Below are 13,421 nucleotides of genomic sequence, written 5' to 3'. Positions count from 1 at the left end.
ACTGACTCGAGTTCCAGTCTAATCATGTTTTGGTACCAACTACCAACTGATGTTGACTCCATAACTGAACTGAACAGGCAAAAGGGACCAATATACTTTCCACTTCCATTATCGCATTCCATCAGAAAAAGGAATCCAACATGGCAACATAGAAAGAACAGTTGCAAGCAATTATGTAAATTCCTTTTGTTAAACATATATAAGGGTTGTTTCACTTTCAAGTACAATCAAACTAACCATTTTTTGTCTTTCAAAAAAGGGAAAAAAATACATTAACATGTATGGAAAAGATAATGAAGATCATATACAAACACTTTCCAACCCCAACAAAAGAAAAGAAAAGAAAAGAAAATCATAACAGAACACTACAAGAGGACTTTCTGTAGATACTACTACTAGTCTAATACCATCACTATATAAAAACCCTTCTGAAGCGAATATCAAGCTGGAGAAGGCATAAGGTCTCAAAAACTGCTCCCAAAATGATGCATAACTACTTCACATGGCAAATTCACAATCAGAGATGTTGTGGGACTTGAAATTTTGCCAGCATCATGCAATGTACACCTGTTGCCTACTCCTTGTCCATGGCTTAGTCGTCTAATACTTTCGACTGTTAGATTACGTTTTTTAGAAGTAAAAATACTCGAGTCTTCACAAACTGACCAAAGTTCTTTATCTACAAAAACTTCCATTTAAGTGAATTATTAACTCAACGACCTCGTAATTTCGCTGATGGATGAACAGTATAAGCCTGCTATTGAGCACTTCTTGTCTTAGTTGAAAAGAACCTGCTAAAACTACGTGGCTGTTTCTCCGGTGTTGGCAGTGAGGAAGAAGAAGAAGATGAAGATCTTGTAGATCTATGTTTCGGGAGGCTGACTGGTGATCTTGAGTAAAGGTTTGAATCTGTCTCGGATGCATATGAGGCATCCAACGGATTTGGTGGGGATCCAGGAGTTGCTCTAGGTCCGTTCGATGAAGAAGTAGTTTCCATTTCAGCATCAAAATCTTGCGAGCTAAACATGCTGTTAGGCTCGAGGCTTCTGGGGCTAGTTACTTCATCTAGAAAATCTTCATTGAATGGAGACGCTGTTTTTCCTGATGGGGGACGCATGGACTTCAATTGCTTACCAAGAAGAAATATGGTTTCCTGACATTCTGCAAGTTTTTCAGCAGCAGCTGTAATCTCTCTCTCCTGCAACAACAAAAGAAAATCGCTTCAGTTTTACGATCGTTTCGAACATTCTTCTAGAGAATGTAGCTTATATCAATGAAAATAATTACAATGACAATGAAGGTACAGTCTGACTCAAAGTAAATTATACATAGTTTTAGAAAGATGGAGAGGAATAAGCAATCAGTTTGATTGTCTCAAATTCAGACCTTCGTACAGAGAAGTGAACTTCTCTGCTCGGCTAGCAAAGAGAAGTGTAATTTTGGATTAAGATCGTCCAATATTGTACTTTACAAGGCCAGATTTTTAATTTGTCTTAAATATGCATCTAGTTCATACTTCAGATTCAGATGAGCTGTAATTTTTTTGTTGCTTGTGTTGTCAGGTTTGTCCGACTTCACTCGTTTGTAATCTTGTGGGTTTTGAATGAAAATTTGTTTGTTTAGCCAGAAAAAAAAAAAAGAAAATGACCGTGAAGGAAAATATAATGAGCTTTCTTATAGTGAGTACAGCATTCAATTGACTCATTGCTACTAACAGTAAAACTCCTACATTCAAAAACTTTATGCTCTACAGGAAACAGATTCAAGTTTTCAAAATCATATAAACATCACTAAGGTCTTGACAAGAACCTTGTATGATAGCTTGTCTCTAGCTCTTTAATTTCAAGTGATGCACACTACGAGGGGGAAGTGAAAATATGTGTAGAAATTTGAATTCTCAATGGGTGAACAAAGGAAAACTTATTATGTACCTGTTTGGCTTTGTCTTTTTCATCAACTGCAGATGATTCACACCGCGAGCAGCTGTCATTCCTTCACAGAAACAAGAAAAACACGTGTTAAATTAAAAACCACAAACTAAGCAAAAACATACCCATGTAAAATAAAAGGAGATGAAAAAATAGGTCAGGACAAACATGTAATCAACCATCAGAACCTACTTGATACTACAGAGAACCCAGACATATAAAACAGAATCACCATGACTGGCAGCGATGTTGACCAAAAAGTTATAATTGACTCAAGGAAGTCGTTCAAAATATACAGTGAGAAATTTAGCACTAACCTTTCTATCTGCTCCTGGAGACTACTGCACTTGGCCAAGGCATCCTGATGACTCTCCTTTTCTTCGTGAAGCTCATTGCTCAAAGTTTCATTTGTTTCACGAAGAAGATTCATTTCAACCTCCAAATCCTGTGCACGTTTTTCTAGAGACTTGTAAGCTTCCGCCATACATTTCAGCTGAGTTTCCGCCAAGCTATATGACTTCTCTGAAGATGCTAATTGTAATCTAAGTTCTGTCAGAAGTTGCTCAGCTTCATGTAACTGAGATTTTGTACGCTCTAGATCTAATTTCATTTGTTCAAACTCCTCCAATGAGCATTTGCTTGATGTGATGTTCAAATCAATGCCTGGACTTTCTTCTCGAAGAACCTCAGAATCAGACGATGAATCAGATATGTGAGCACAGCCATTGGCGAAATTCGCTCTCACTGAGTCATCTTGAACTATTTTCTTTTCTGATAATGCAATTTTGTCTACACAATCAGAAGTGTTGGTTTCTTCATGATTTCCCTTGTAACCCAGCAATTTGATTTTAAGTTCACTAGCTTTTGCCAAAACATGAGAAAGCTCGAGAACAAGGTTATCCAAACTTATTTCTTGGCATAGAACTTTATCAACAGAGCTCGAGAAATCCTGAACTTTTTTACTTAATTCATGCTCATCAGTAGGTGTGCCATTGATTTCTGTAACTTCTTTGCCCACTGCCAAAACAAAATCATGAATCTCAGAAACAGCAATGGCCAGTTCTTGGTCTATCACTCGTTCAACTCCAGTTCCTGATATACTATTTTGAGGCAAAAAAACCGCATTCTCCCCAGTTTCACTTTTATCTTCGGGACAAACCTGCTGGTTGCCACCAACATTTGCAGATTGTTCTTTGTCCGAAGCATATGATAAAGAATGTTGTGACAGAGACAGTTGTATATCCTGTACAGCACTTTTAATATCCTCTAAAATCTTACCCACATCACCAACCTTGGATTCAGATTCAAATATTACAGAAATCTTTGACTGAAGCGCTGATAATCGGTCCTGATTTACACTGGATGCAAGCTTTACTTCTGGTAATTCCTCACTCAAAGATACATGGTTAGATGAACCCGGACTAGGCTGATTTTCTGATTGGTAATTTCCACGGTTCACAACATCGGGTGAAACAGAGGGTGGACGATTTGAGTCTGCTGGAATACATGCCAATCTCTCCATCTCCAGAAAGTCATCCATCAGTTCCAACTGATTAGCACTTTCAGTCTTGTTAGCCATGTCTACACTTCTCTCCTTTTTAAAATGTGAGAGTTCAGAAATCAATGCCGTCGCCCAAGAATCTGCAACACTTCCCTCTTCATCAATCCCATCTTCAGACATTGAGGTCAGACTGGGTGGATTGCTCGCATTATGAGTTGAGAAGCCTCCTGCAAGAATCTCCGCATTTGACTTCAGGGAGTTCTTCTGCTGGCTAAGCACCTGCATTTGTGATTCTAAGCTACGCAACTTGCTTGCTGTTTTAGCACATATATTTCTTGAAGCCTGCAATTCGCTGTTACGCTTTGCCAAAGCTTCTTTCAACATCTTTGTCTCCTCTTCCATTGCTAACAAACGTGATGTGAGGAACTCTGTTTCTTTATGGCACTGCTGAACATTATCAAGAGAAATTTCGGGCACTGAAGCCATATTTGAAATAGGACTCTGACCAGGGGATCTCCGTGATCGAGGTTCTGCATAATCCCTGCCCAAACTCTCAACTTCCAACTTCATTTGGGCCATCGCAGCAGGCCCTGGCAACTTCTTCCGAACAAGACTACGCAATCTTTGACACTCTGCGTCTAACTTGGCTATTTTCTTGACACCCTCTAAATACTGCTTGTTGGCTACTTCAGCAGATTTTACACTCATGTTCTTTTCTTCATTTCGAATTTCAACTTCTTTGGATGCAATGTGAAGCTCATACTTGATTGTGCCGATCTCCCTTTCACATGACATAAGACTTTCCTTTAGAAGTTCAATTTCAGCCTCTGCTTGGGATTTTTCCTCACTGATCTTCATGAGCATGTTAGAACGCTCTTGCAATGACCTTGAAATTGCGGCATTCTCGCCAGAGGCTCTATGGAGTGCTTGATCAAACTCAGCTATCTTTGCTTCAAGATCAAACTTTATTTTATCACACTGAATTGTTTTGTTGAGAATAACTTCGTGCAGTTTCTTGTCATGTTCATCCTTAACATTCCTGATCTGCCTCATGCACTCTTTGAGAGCACCATCCAGATGTGATGCTCGATTTTCGGCAGTAAGCTTCGAGAGTGTGACAGATTCAAGTTGAGTTTTCAAATTTGCAGCTTCTGTTTCAGCCTTTTCCCACCCTGCGGCATATAAATAAGATCAGCTCTTAGAAACAGTACCACAGGTCTGAACAACTAGAGATCAAGAAGAAGAACTGTAGTATATCTCCCCATTGTGTGATGTGAGCTTTATGAGAATGATTATTACAAACCTCTAGATTTCTCTTATAGATAATGAGAACAGTGTAAACTGGGAAATCTGGACATACTTCTTACGAAGCATGATGGAAGTATGTGATCCATACCTGATACAGCTTCTTCAGCAACTTTTGCATGCTGTTTTACAAGATTTTCCTTGGTAGTCATTTCTGACTCAGCTAAGGAGAGCTTCTCATTTAGTGTACTAACTTCCTCTCTTAATGCCTGAACTTCTTCATCTAGAGTCGTAACTTGATCATTCATTGTCTTAACTTCTTCCTCCAACTCAGTCATACGCGCATATGACTCCACAGATATTTGAACATAATTTTGTTTCTTTGGAATGTCCTGTAACAAGGTGAAGCAGGTTAAAAAACGACAATTAACCCACGTACAACACTGAAATGAAAATGCAAGTTAGCTATGTTACACAGCATTGTAATATCAAAACATGGTCAATGAGCATCTGTGAAATACTAGTAAAAGTAGAACTATGTTTATCTGAAATGGTTGCGTAATCATGAACTTGGCATGAACCTTAACTATGTACACAGCATTGTAATATCAAATACAAAACATGGTCAATGAGCATCTGCCAAATACTAGAAAAAGTAGAACTATGTTTATCTGAAATGGTTGTGTAATCATGAACTTGGCCAAACACAGTACGTAAAACCAAACAAAAACAGTAATAGAGATCCGGGGAACCAAACCACAGAGTGAAATTTGGGAGGTCAATTCATACAAACTGGGCACTATCTTGATGCTTTAAGGGCTCAACTAGCTTTGTTTAGCTTAGAAATGCTTAATTTGATTTCAGTATTTCACCTAAACATTAATTCCTTGTACAACAGCAACAACTAAGTTATTCACCAAACTGCGTAACCCTAGGTCCAGCAAATTCCCATGTCTTCATCACTAATGTGAATGACCAATCACTGAGCATTACAAACTTAAAAGTTCATTCTACTTATCACCAGATACTTGATGTAGATATCCATATATAATTTGTTCAGTAGTCCAACCTGAGATTCTCGAGATCCAGCTGATGTCAGAGTAACACTAGAAGTATCTTGCGCCAACACTGTCTTTTCAGCTGTCTTTTCAACTGCCTTTTCTGCTGCCTTTTCAGCTACCTTATCCGCTGCCTTTTCAGATGATTTCTTCTTCCACGGCCAACTACGACGGTCCATTTTATATAGCTATGGCCTGAAAATCTGAATAAAGACACTGAATCAAGAGACCAAGGACATGAAGGAAATGAGAGTCATAGGGCTAAGTAGGATACATAATTCATGAGCATTGAGGATAACTCAAAACAAAAGAAACATTCTACTAAAAAGTCTAAAATGCATGTCCATCGCTTGTCAAAAAACAACGTACATGTCATATTACGAGAAGATTAAAAAACAGGTCCCATAATTCAAGAAAAAAAAAAAAAAAGGAGTTGCAACACTCTTCAGCAAACTTAAATCCTTAAAGGACCAGTACATGATGCAAGTTTCCTTCACTGACAGCCCATAGAATGGGTGAATTTGCAGCTCTGATACAAATTGTTGAGCTTACCTCTACTTAAGTAGCTAAACCTCAATCAAATTCATAGTGTATCTATGTTTTTGGCTAATATTTAAATCACTAACATCAAATTATGAGGATCTTAATGAATCCCAATCAGGTAAGACTCCCTCATGGTTCCATGTACATTTCATCTTGTTTAGATAAATTATGCCACCAATTTTTGAATTAATGTATGCCAGCAACCAGCCATGCAATTTCACCCTGATTAGTATTCTTTCCATTTAGCCATAAAATCTTACAGAAACGAGAGGTCGGCATAGACTCGCAAGGAATCGACTGAATATCAATTCCCATTTCCCCAAAACAAAAAAAGAAAGGAAAAACCATTGATGAATGCCTATATAATCAAAGGTAATTGTAAGAACTATCTGAGATTAAGAAATGACTACAGTACAGATCCAAAAGAATTTCAAGGACGAAAGGACTAAAACAACCATTTAAAAAATCAATTCACTATCAACTCCTAATTTGCAAATCAGAAAACAGATATGCTAAAATTAATAGGGCATCACAATCATATTAAAAGAAAACCAGACAATTCCTTAGTAAAGGACATGGTTAGGCTGAAATAAGTCCACTTCTTCTGAGAGGAATAAATGAAAAAACAGAGAAGATTCAATTCATAGAGAATTTTATTCTTGGCTTACTCCCAAAAGAAGCAATATAATCAGACCAGACAATAAAAAGTAACAGAGAGGAAAATTTTGGCCTGGAGAGAAAAAAAAAACAGTGAAAGAACAGTAGAGTTGAAGTAATTAATTTAGTAAAACTTTGAATCAAATGAAATTTGAAAATGTAGAACCCAAAAAAAGGGAAATAAATAAATCCAAAATTTCCGGCATTAATCTCGAAAAAGCTTATCCTTAATCCACACTGCATTGAAACAAAAAGGGGGGAAATCGAAATGAACGAGATAAAAACAATTTTCAGAAAACAAAAACGATTCGTAATCCAAAAAATACATCCATAAACAGAAAATGGAGATGATAAGAGGGTAAGAACAACAACAAGAAAGAATCAAACAAACAAACCTGAATGGGAAATGCAGTTTTTCTTCAGTAAGTGATGAAGTGATAGTAGATCCAAAAGAAGAGAATTCCAGAAGAAGAAGAAGAAGATAAACAGTTGCTAAGACAAGAATGGAGAGATCGTGTGGAGGAGTTGGAAGAATCTGTGGTTTCCTTTTATTTGAAGTTTCTTGTTGTTTCTTCTTTGTTTTGTACTTCCTTTTTAGTTTTTCAGTTGCAGAGAGAGAGAGAAAGAGAAATGGTGGAGGAAGAGAGGGTGGTGGTGAGAGACTGAGAGTGGTGGTGGTGGTGGGCTTAGGTTGGATGGGCTGAGAGAAGAAAAGAAGAAATATTCGCGTTAGGTGTCTCTTTTAAAGCAAGACGTTGGAAAAGCTTCTTCAATAAAACATAATTAACTTTTTTAAATGAAACCAAAATTATTCCAATGATTTTATGACTGCAATTGATCAACCACCACCCTGTAATTTGTTTTTTCTATTCCGATTTTAACCTTGATAATCAATTTTATTATGTTATCCAGCTAAGTATTTGAACCCAACTTTTTCTTTTTAATTGATTTTTATTAATTAATTATTCTGCGAATTACTATTAAGCCTACGACTACAACTACTGTTATAGGACCACATCTAGACCATTGATATGTCCTTTTCTTTCATTCATCTGGCACCGTTTGATGTTATCTGTAATGTTCAAAGACCTGTCGGAAAATCATCTAGGATCCTAATAAACACTCTAAGATCTCATCTCACCCCTCACCTTACCTAGCTAGTGTGAAAAGGGTTCAGGCTGCCTAAGTTAGAAATAGATCTACGGAAGAAGTTAGAATTAGATTAATCTCGTAATTTGGATGATACAAAAACTTCAATCTATATTATAAAAACCATGCAAGTTTTAAACCATTATTTAGATGGTGAGTTGAGATCATCATCCACTTGATTTCTGCATGATTCTTTGACTATCATCCCCCCAATTATCTTCGGATGCGTTGTAGCTGGTTGACCATTTTTATTATAAAATGTTACGTAAAATATGTCCAAGTATGGGTGTTAGCCATGATAGTCAAATGCAAGTACGTACATATACAGCTTGTGTTTTCTTATATGTATCTCTGTTTTCTTTTCTATAAGGACATTAGCATTGCAACGTACAATTATGTCAAATAAACAACATCCGATAAATGTTTCTTGAAATTATTGAGAGTTGGTCTATCAGATTACAATTCTCTGCAACTCTTCTACTTCCCGTTGAAAATGAATATCAATAATGATGACAGAGTTTGTACCTACATGAAAAGTAATGGAGGAGACGCATTTTCATACTCATAATTGGAATGTTTGATTTTCCCGCTGTCCAACTTTTATATTGCAATGGAAGATGAGGACATGTACTCTATCTATCCTACTATTTACCTTTCATTGGAATTTCAACGATCCAATGAATGAGGGTGATCTGGTAATTTTGTCCTGTTTTGGTTTTACCTAACATGAAGAGACTGGAAGTAATTGTCTTAAAACAATGAATATATTTTGTGTTGAGCGTGCAAGTTTTTAACGCTTTGGATTCCAACTCGAAAACAACAGAATATGAGGGTAATTTTGTCACTTACTGGATGTCAGAATATCAAGTATTGCTCCCACTTGAAGAAAAGGTAATATGCGCGGTAGTGGAAAACCTTTTTTATCTCCCGTTACAAATTGACAAAATTACCCTTACTTCAAATTATGACACTACTGAATAAAGTGATAAAACTTTTCTCCCAAGATGACGAGAATAACCTCGGGAACTGGTTATTTACTTTCCCTCGCTTTTTCAGTATGAAATGACCGAACCGAGGTGGTGGTTGTATTTGTCTAGACAAAACTAACTTCATCCTTTTTAAATTTTTAATTAGGGATATTTTGGGGAGTAGCGGTCAATACTGAGGTTTTGAGCCGTCAAAGTAGACCCTGAAATCCTACGTTTTTAAATTCAATATTAAATTTTGTAGACAGCTATGCAAAATTTAGAACAGTACATCAATAATACTAGCATCAGTGCCACACACAGTAGTCCATTCCTGTTACCCTAAATATAGGGTCCTAGGTTAAAAAAGGTCAACATACTGATTCTGACCATCGAACTTCCCCCATAAAATCACATCAGTCACAAATCAAAATTCTCAACCACTAGAATTAAATGAGATCAGGTCTCGGTATCACATTTTGAATAGCAGCAGTAAGCTAATGCAGTAAGACATGAAACAGCTTATCAACTGTTTGTATTTTATGTATCTTGCCAGCTATATGTGTCATGAACCTCATTGGCTGTGTCATTTCATATAGGTCCCACACTAACTAACTAACAGATCTGACGGTGTGAACAGTTGGGCATAAGAACTAACGGTGTATAAGGGTGTTATGGTAATTGCAAAAATCCACTAAAGAGTACACTATACCAAAAACCTGACAAGGTGTAGGGCCCGGGAGAAGATCATCAATCCTCAACCTCGACGCTTCGTTGTTCCTGGTGGTGGGCCATCAGAGAGAGCGTTTGAGGCGCGTCGAAGGATGAAAGGACACGTGGGCCCACTTTTTTCTCACGCTTTCTGCTGCATGCTTAATTGCTGGGAGATTTTTGTGGGACCTACATGTGTGTAATTGTACATTTGCTTAGATCACCACGTGTCCGTAAGAAAGACAAAATTGAACTATCGTTCGTCTGTGTGGAAGCCGTGACTCTCCCCTGCAGTCACTTGTCTCTAGTATTTAACTCCCTGGTCTACTTGGTACAATTCGCATTTGTTGTTTTATTGCATAGAGCATAGAAGTGTAAATTCCATATATGACTACTACCTGCAACAAGAGAAATAAGTTTTTAAGTTGTTTTATTTCATTTTATTTTTATAGAAGAGAACTTGGCAAATCAAGGTTACATAACTATCATAACCGAAATGATTTATACACCGAGTGGTGTGTGCACCGTATGAGAGGAGGGTGGGGTTCACTGTTGCCATTCCCTATCCCAATGCATAGCATGCTGCATTGGGACCATGCGATTTCCTCTCGGTGCACATACGGTACTCAAATCTCGGTGTATCTAGCAAAGTCGTTACCATAAGCACTAACAGAAAGACATACAGTAGGAGAATAAGACCAAAAGATCCAACAAGAAAAAGAAAAGAAAAATCGATGTAGCACAAATATATGTATGAATAAAGGACGAAGAAATCGGAGAAGGAATGGTTTTAGGTATGTAAGCCAACCATTTTGTTAGATTGTTACCTTATGGAGAAAGATGTACTCGTACATGATCAGAAGAGTTATTAGCCCATATTCTTGAAGTTGTATTTGAAGCTTCCAATCGATTTACTTTAATAGCAGTGAGCAAAACCATTAAACATCCTAACCGAGATTCACCATTAACAACACAAAAAGTTTCTCTATAAGTAAAAACATAAACATTATTAAAGGGCAGACAAGAAGCATCATTAAAGGGCAGAAAACTTATTAAAAAATAAGTGCAAAACATGATAAACCTAAAATAAAACTTTAATCTACATTAAATCTAAGAAAGCAATAAATATTGAAAGAAAACATGCTCAGATCTACCCAAAATCAAGCAGATTTGAGCTATGAAGGAGAAGGGTCGCTTGAAGTTTATTTGCATCCTAAAAATTGCCTAAATCGTTGTTATTGTCAATGTATCCATTCGTGGTTTATTTTAAAGAATGCGGCAATATCTCAAAGAAACACACAACATTTTTTAATTGAATTGTTATATGGTTTTATTTTGTTCTACAATCGGAACTATGTCATAGTGTTAGGGTTACTTAGGAAAAGAGGAAGATTTGGTTCTCTGATTTTGGAACCATGTTGTAATTGTTGGTTGGCTTTGATCGATGTTTATTTTTCCGGTTTATGCAATTTTATTTTTTGTTTGTAAGGGTTATGATCATGTTAGTGATTTAATCTGCCATGAAGCTTTCAGCCTAACTTTCTAATATAAAAAAAAAGACATATTAAAAAAATAGTGCAAAGAATAAGCAAGAGATGAATATAAAGTGGCGGTTCATTTGTTTTAGCAATATAAACAGTGATTACGATCATAAAATAAACTCTCAAATCCAAAAGGAATTTCACATTCAAGTCAACCTATATGATGAAACCAACTGGGATTAGCCCAGTATCATATTCATTTACTCCTCTGGTTCAAGTGAATTCGTCGCTCTTTTGAATCAGAATTATCCATTAGATATGATATTTTTCTGGGTGTTCATAAACTGCCAACAACTGGTTTTCATATCAAAAGAAGTATCTAACTTGTACCAACTTCTTTGTTCTGCAAAGTGGTTGAGACCGCAAATCGTCCATTGTTACACTACGAGTTTAATTAATTATGAGATTTTACACTACTATAAGAAGCAACTAAATTGGTTGTGATGCCTAATTATATTATATATTTTGCCATATATTGGCAACTTAACACAGAAAAAATAATAATTTGGGACTTGTTTATTTTTCCAACGTCCAAGAATTAATTCAATGTCTAAAAGAAATCACAAAAAATATAGGAATAAACCTCCATATAAGAAAATTAAACACAAAACGTCGTGACTAAATTATTTACATACTCAAAATAGTCATTTAGAATTTTATTTTTTGGCTTAGGATTCAATATTCCTTTCTCCAATATCTGCTGGATTGTATAGGTCTTTGTTACATCGACATTCTTCTTCTTAGCCAAATTTTTGGCTAGCTTTTATCTTTCTTTTTTTTCTTATTCTTTGTCAACATAATCAGTCTAAACCTCAAATTCTAATTGGGTTTCCTTACTAACGATAAGTTGTTCATTTGCCCTTATTCTAGTAGACTAATTCTCACAACAGATTGTATCAAATCATCCATAGTTTTTCGTAGATCATTAAACAGTGATTCATCTTAATTAGATTTAACACCTTCATCAACTTATATATCATTCTTAACAAGTTAAGGAGAAAAACACAATTTCCAGCACCAACATGTGGAGAGTCCTTCGGTACTTCAATATTGATTTCTTTGATTACCATATTGGTCGCATCTATGACTAATTTATTAACTAAAGTAACTTAAGTATCACTACTATTACTACTGAAAACTACTTTCTTATACAGCTCCACCACATCCTTAATCTCTGTTTTATTTAGGATGCGTTGTTGCTTGGCATAATCTTCTTCTTATTATTCTTGTTTTGATCCTCTACATCCTCAGCCACCGCTTTTTCCTTCATGGACCTACTGAAGGTTTTTCATTCAGAGAGAACATGCCCAATTATTTTGTAATGAAAGTATAAGAGTCTTATGAGTCTTTTAGAGTCCATGCACTAAATCCTATTTCTAGTGTCCTTAACATGTTTAAGAGTTGCTCCACAATCCTTCGTGAAGACCATCGCTACCCTACCTCTTACAAGACTATCTAATTTAATTTCCTTATAGATGTTAATCTTGGTAAAAGTTATCTCCCTCAAATTATAATGAATCTATGTCAAGTGTTCAATTAGGGTCTATCCTTTTCGCAACTTATAGAGACTGAAAAGAAGACGGTACCAAATACACCACCAACTTTTTTGTTCGACAACCCGTATGGACAAAACCTAATATAATCTCAAGTTAGTCAAATCAAAGGCCCTTAAAGAAGATTGTATTTTTTTTCTTTACTCTTCCATAATCAAATATATACCGAAGGTACGTAAACCTGATCATGAAAATCTCTTGGAAGAATTCAAAAATCAATATCCACGACCAATCTAGTAGTACCCGAATTGAGAGGATCTGAATTGTAACAAGTCTGAACTTGCAATCTATCTTTCAAGATAGAAATTCAACAAAAACGAGTCTTTTTCTTTATTTCAATTAACAAAGACTTAAACTATCTAGATTAATTGTGTACTTGTGGTATTCATATTATAAAGATAAAACGATATAATGCAGAAAAGGAAAAACACAAGACACCATAAATTTTGTTAACGAGGAAAATTGCACCTGCAGAAAAACCAAGGGACCTCATCCATCTTTGAACACCACAATATATTAAATCGATACAAATACTAGCCTACTATCATACTTCAGACGAGAATGTAGTTG

At 36.1% G+C, this 13,421-nt stretch overlaps 1 protein-coding gene across 2 annotated transcripts; it reads right to left on the bottom strand.

Annotated features, from left to right (window-relative positions):
- Window positions 1-224: 224 nt before the first annotated feature.
- On the bottom strand, window positions 225-7,688 carry LOC113288825 (filament-like plant protein 4). Of its 2 annotated transcripts, none has more exons than XM_026537949.1 (6): window positions 7,328-7,688; window positions 5,744-5,935; window positions 4,826-5,066; window positions 2,246-4,601; window positions 1,932-1,992; window positions 225-1,198 (listed from the first exon to the last, which is right to left on the bottom strand). In XM_026537949.1, the coding sequence occupies exons 2-6, from the start codon at window positions 5,909-5,911 to the stop codon at window positions 758-760; spliced, it is 3,267 nt and encodes a 1,088-aa protein (XP_026393734.1). In that variant the 5' UTR covers window positions 5,912-5,935; window positions 7,328-7,688; the 3' UTR covers window positions 225-757. The 2 variants fall into 2 exon arrangements, with proteins under 2 accessions (XP_026393734.1, XP_026393735.1); XM_026537950.1 differs by having other exon boundaries at window positions 5,744-5,927.
- Window positions 7,689-13,421: the final 5,733 nt, after the last annotated feature.

This window comes from Papaver somniferum, chromosome 6, assembly GCF_003573695.1.
Source record: "Papaver somniferum cultivar HN1 chromosome 6, ASM357369v1, whole genome shotgun sequence".
In the NCBI taxonomy this organism is placed as follows: Eukaryota; Viridiplantae; Streptophyta; class Magnoliopsida; order Ranunculales; family Papaveraceae; genus Papaver; species Papaver somniferum.
Note: the sequence above shows the minus strand (reverse complement) of the source record. Positions and strands in the feature narration are given on the sequence as shown.

Excerpts from the sequence above, each read along its gene's own strand:
- LOC113288825 (XM_026537949.1), bottom strand. The coding sequence starts at position 5,911 with ATGGACCGTCGTAGTTGGCCGTGGAAGAAGAAATCATCTGAAAAGGCA. Across the intron at positions 5,067-5,743 it reads CTGGATCTCGAGAATCTCAG|GACATTCCAAAGAAACAAAA; the intron begins GTTGGACTACTG and ends ACCTTGTTACAG. Across the intron at positions 4,602-4,825 it reads TGCTGAAGAAGCTGTATCAG|GGTGGGAAAAGGCTGAAACA; the intron begins GTATGGATCACA and ends TATATGCCGCAG.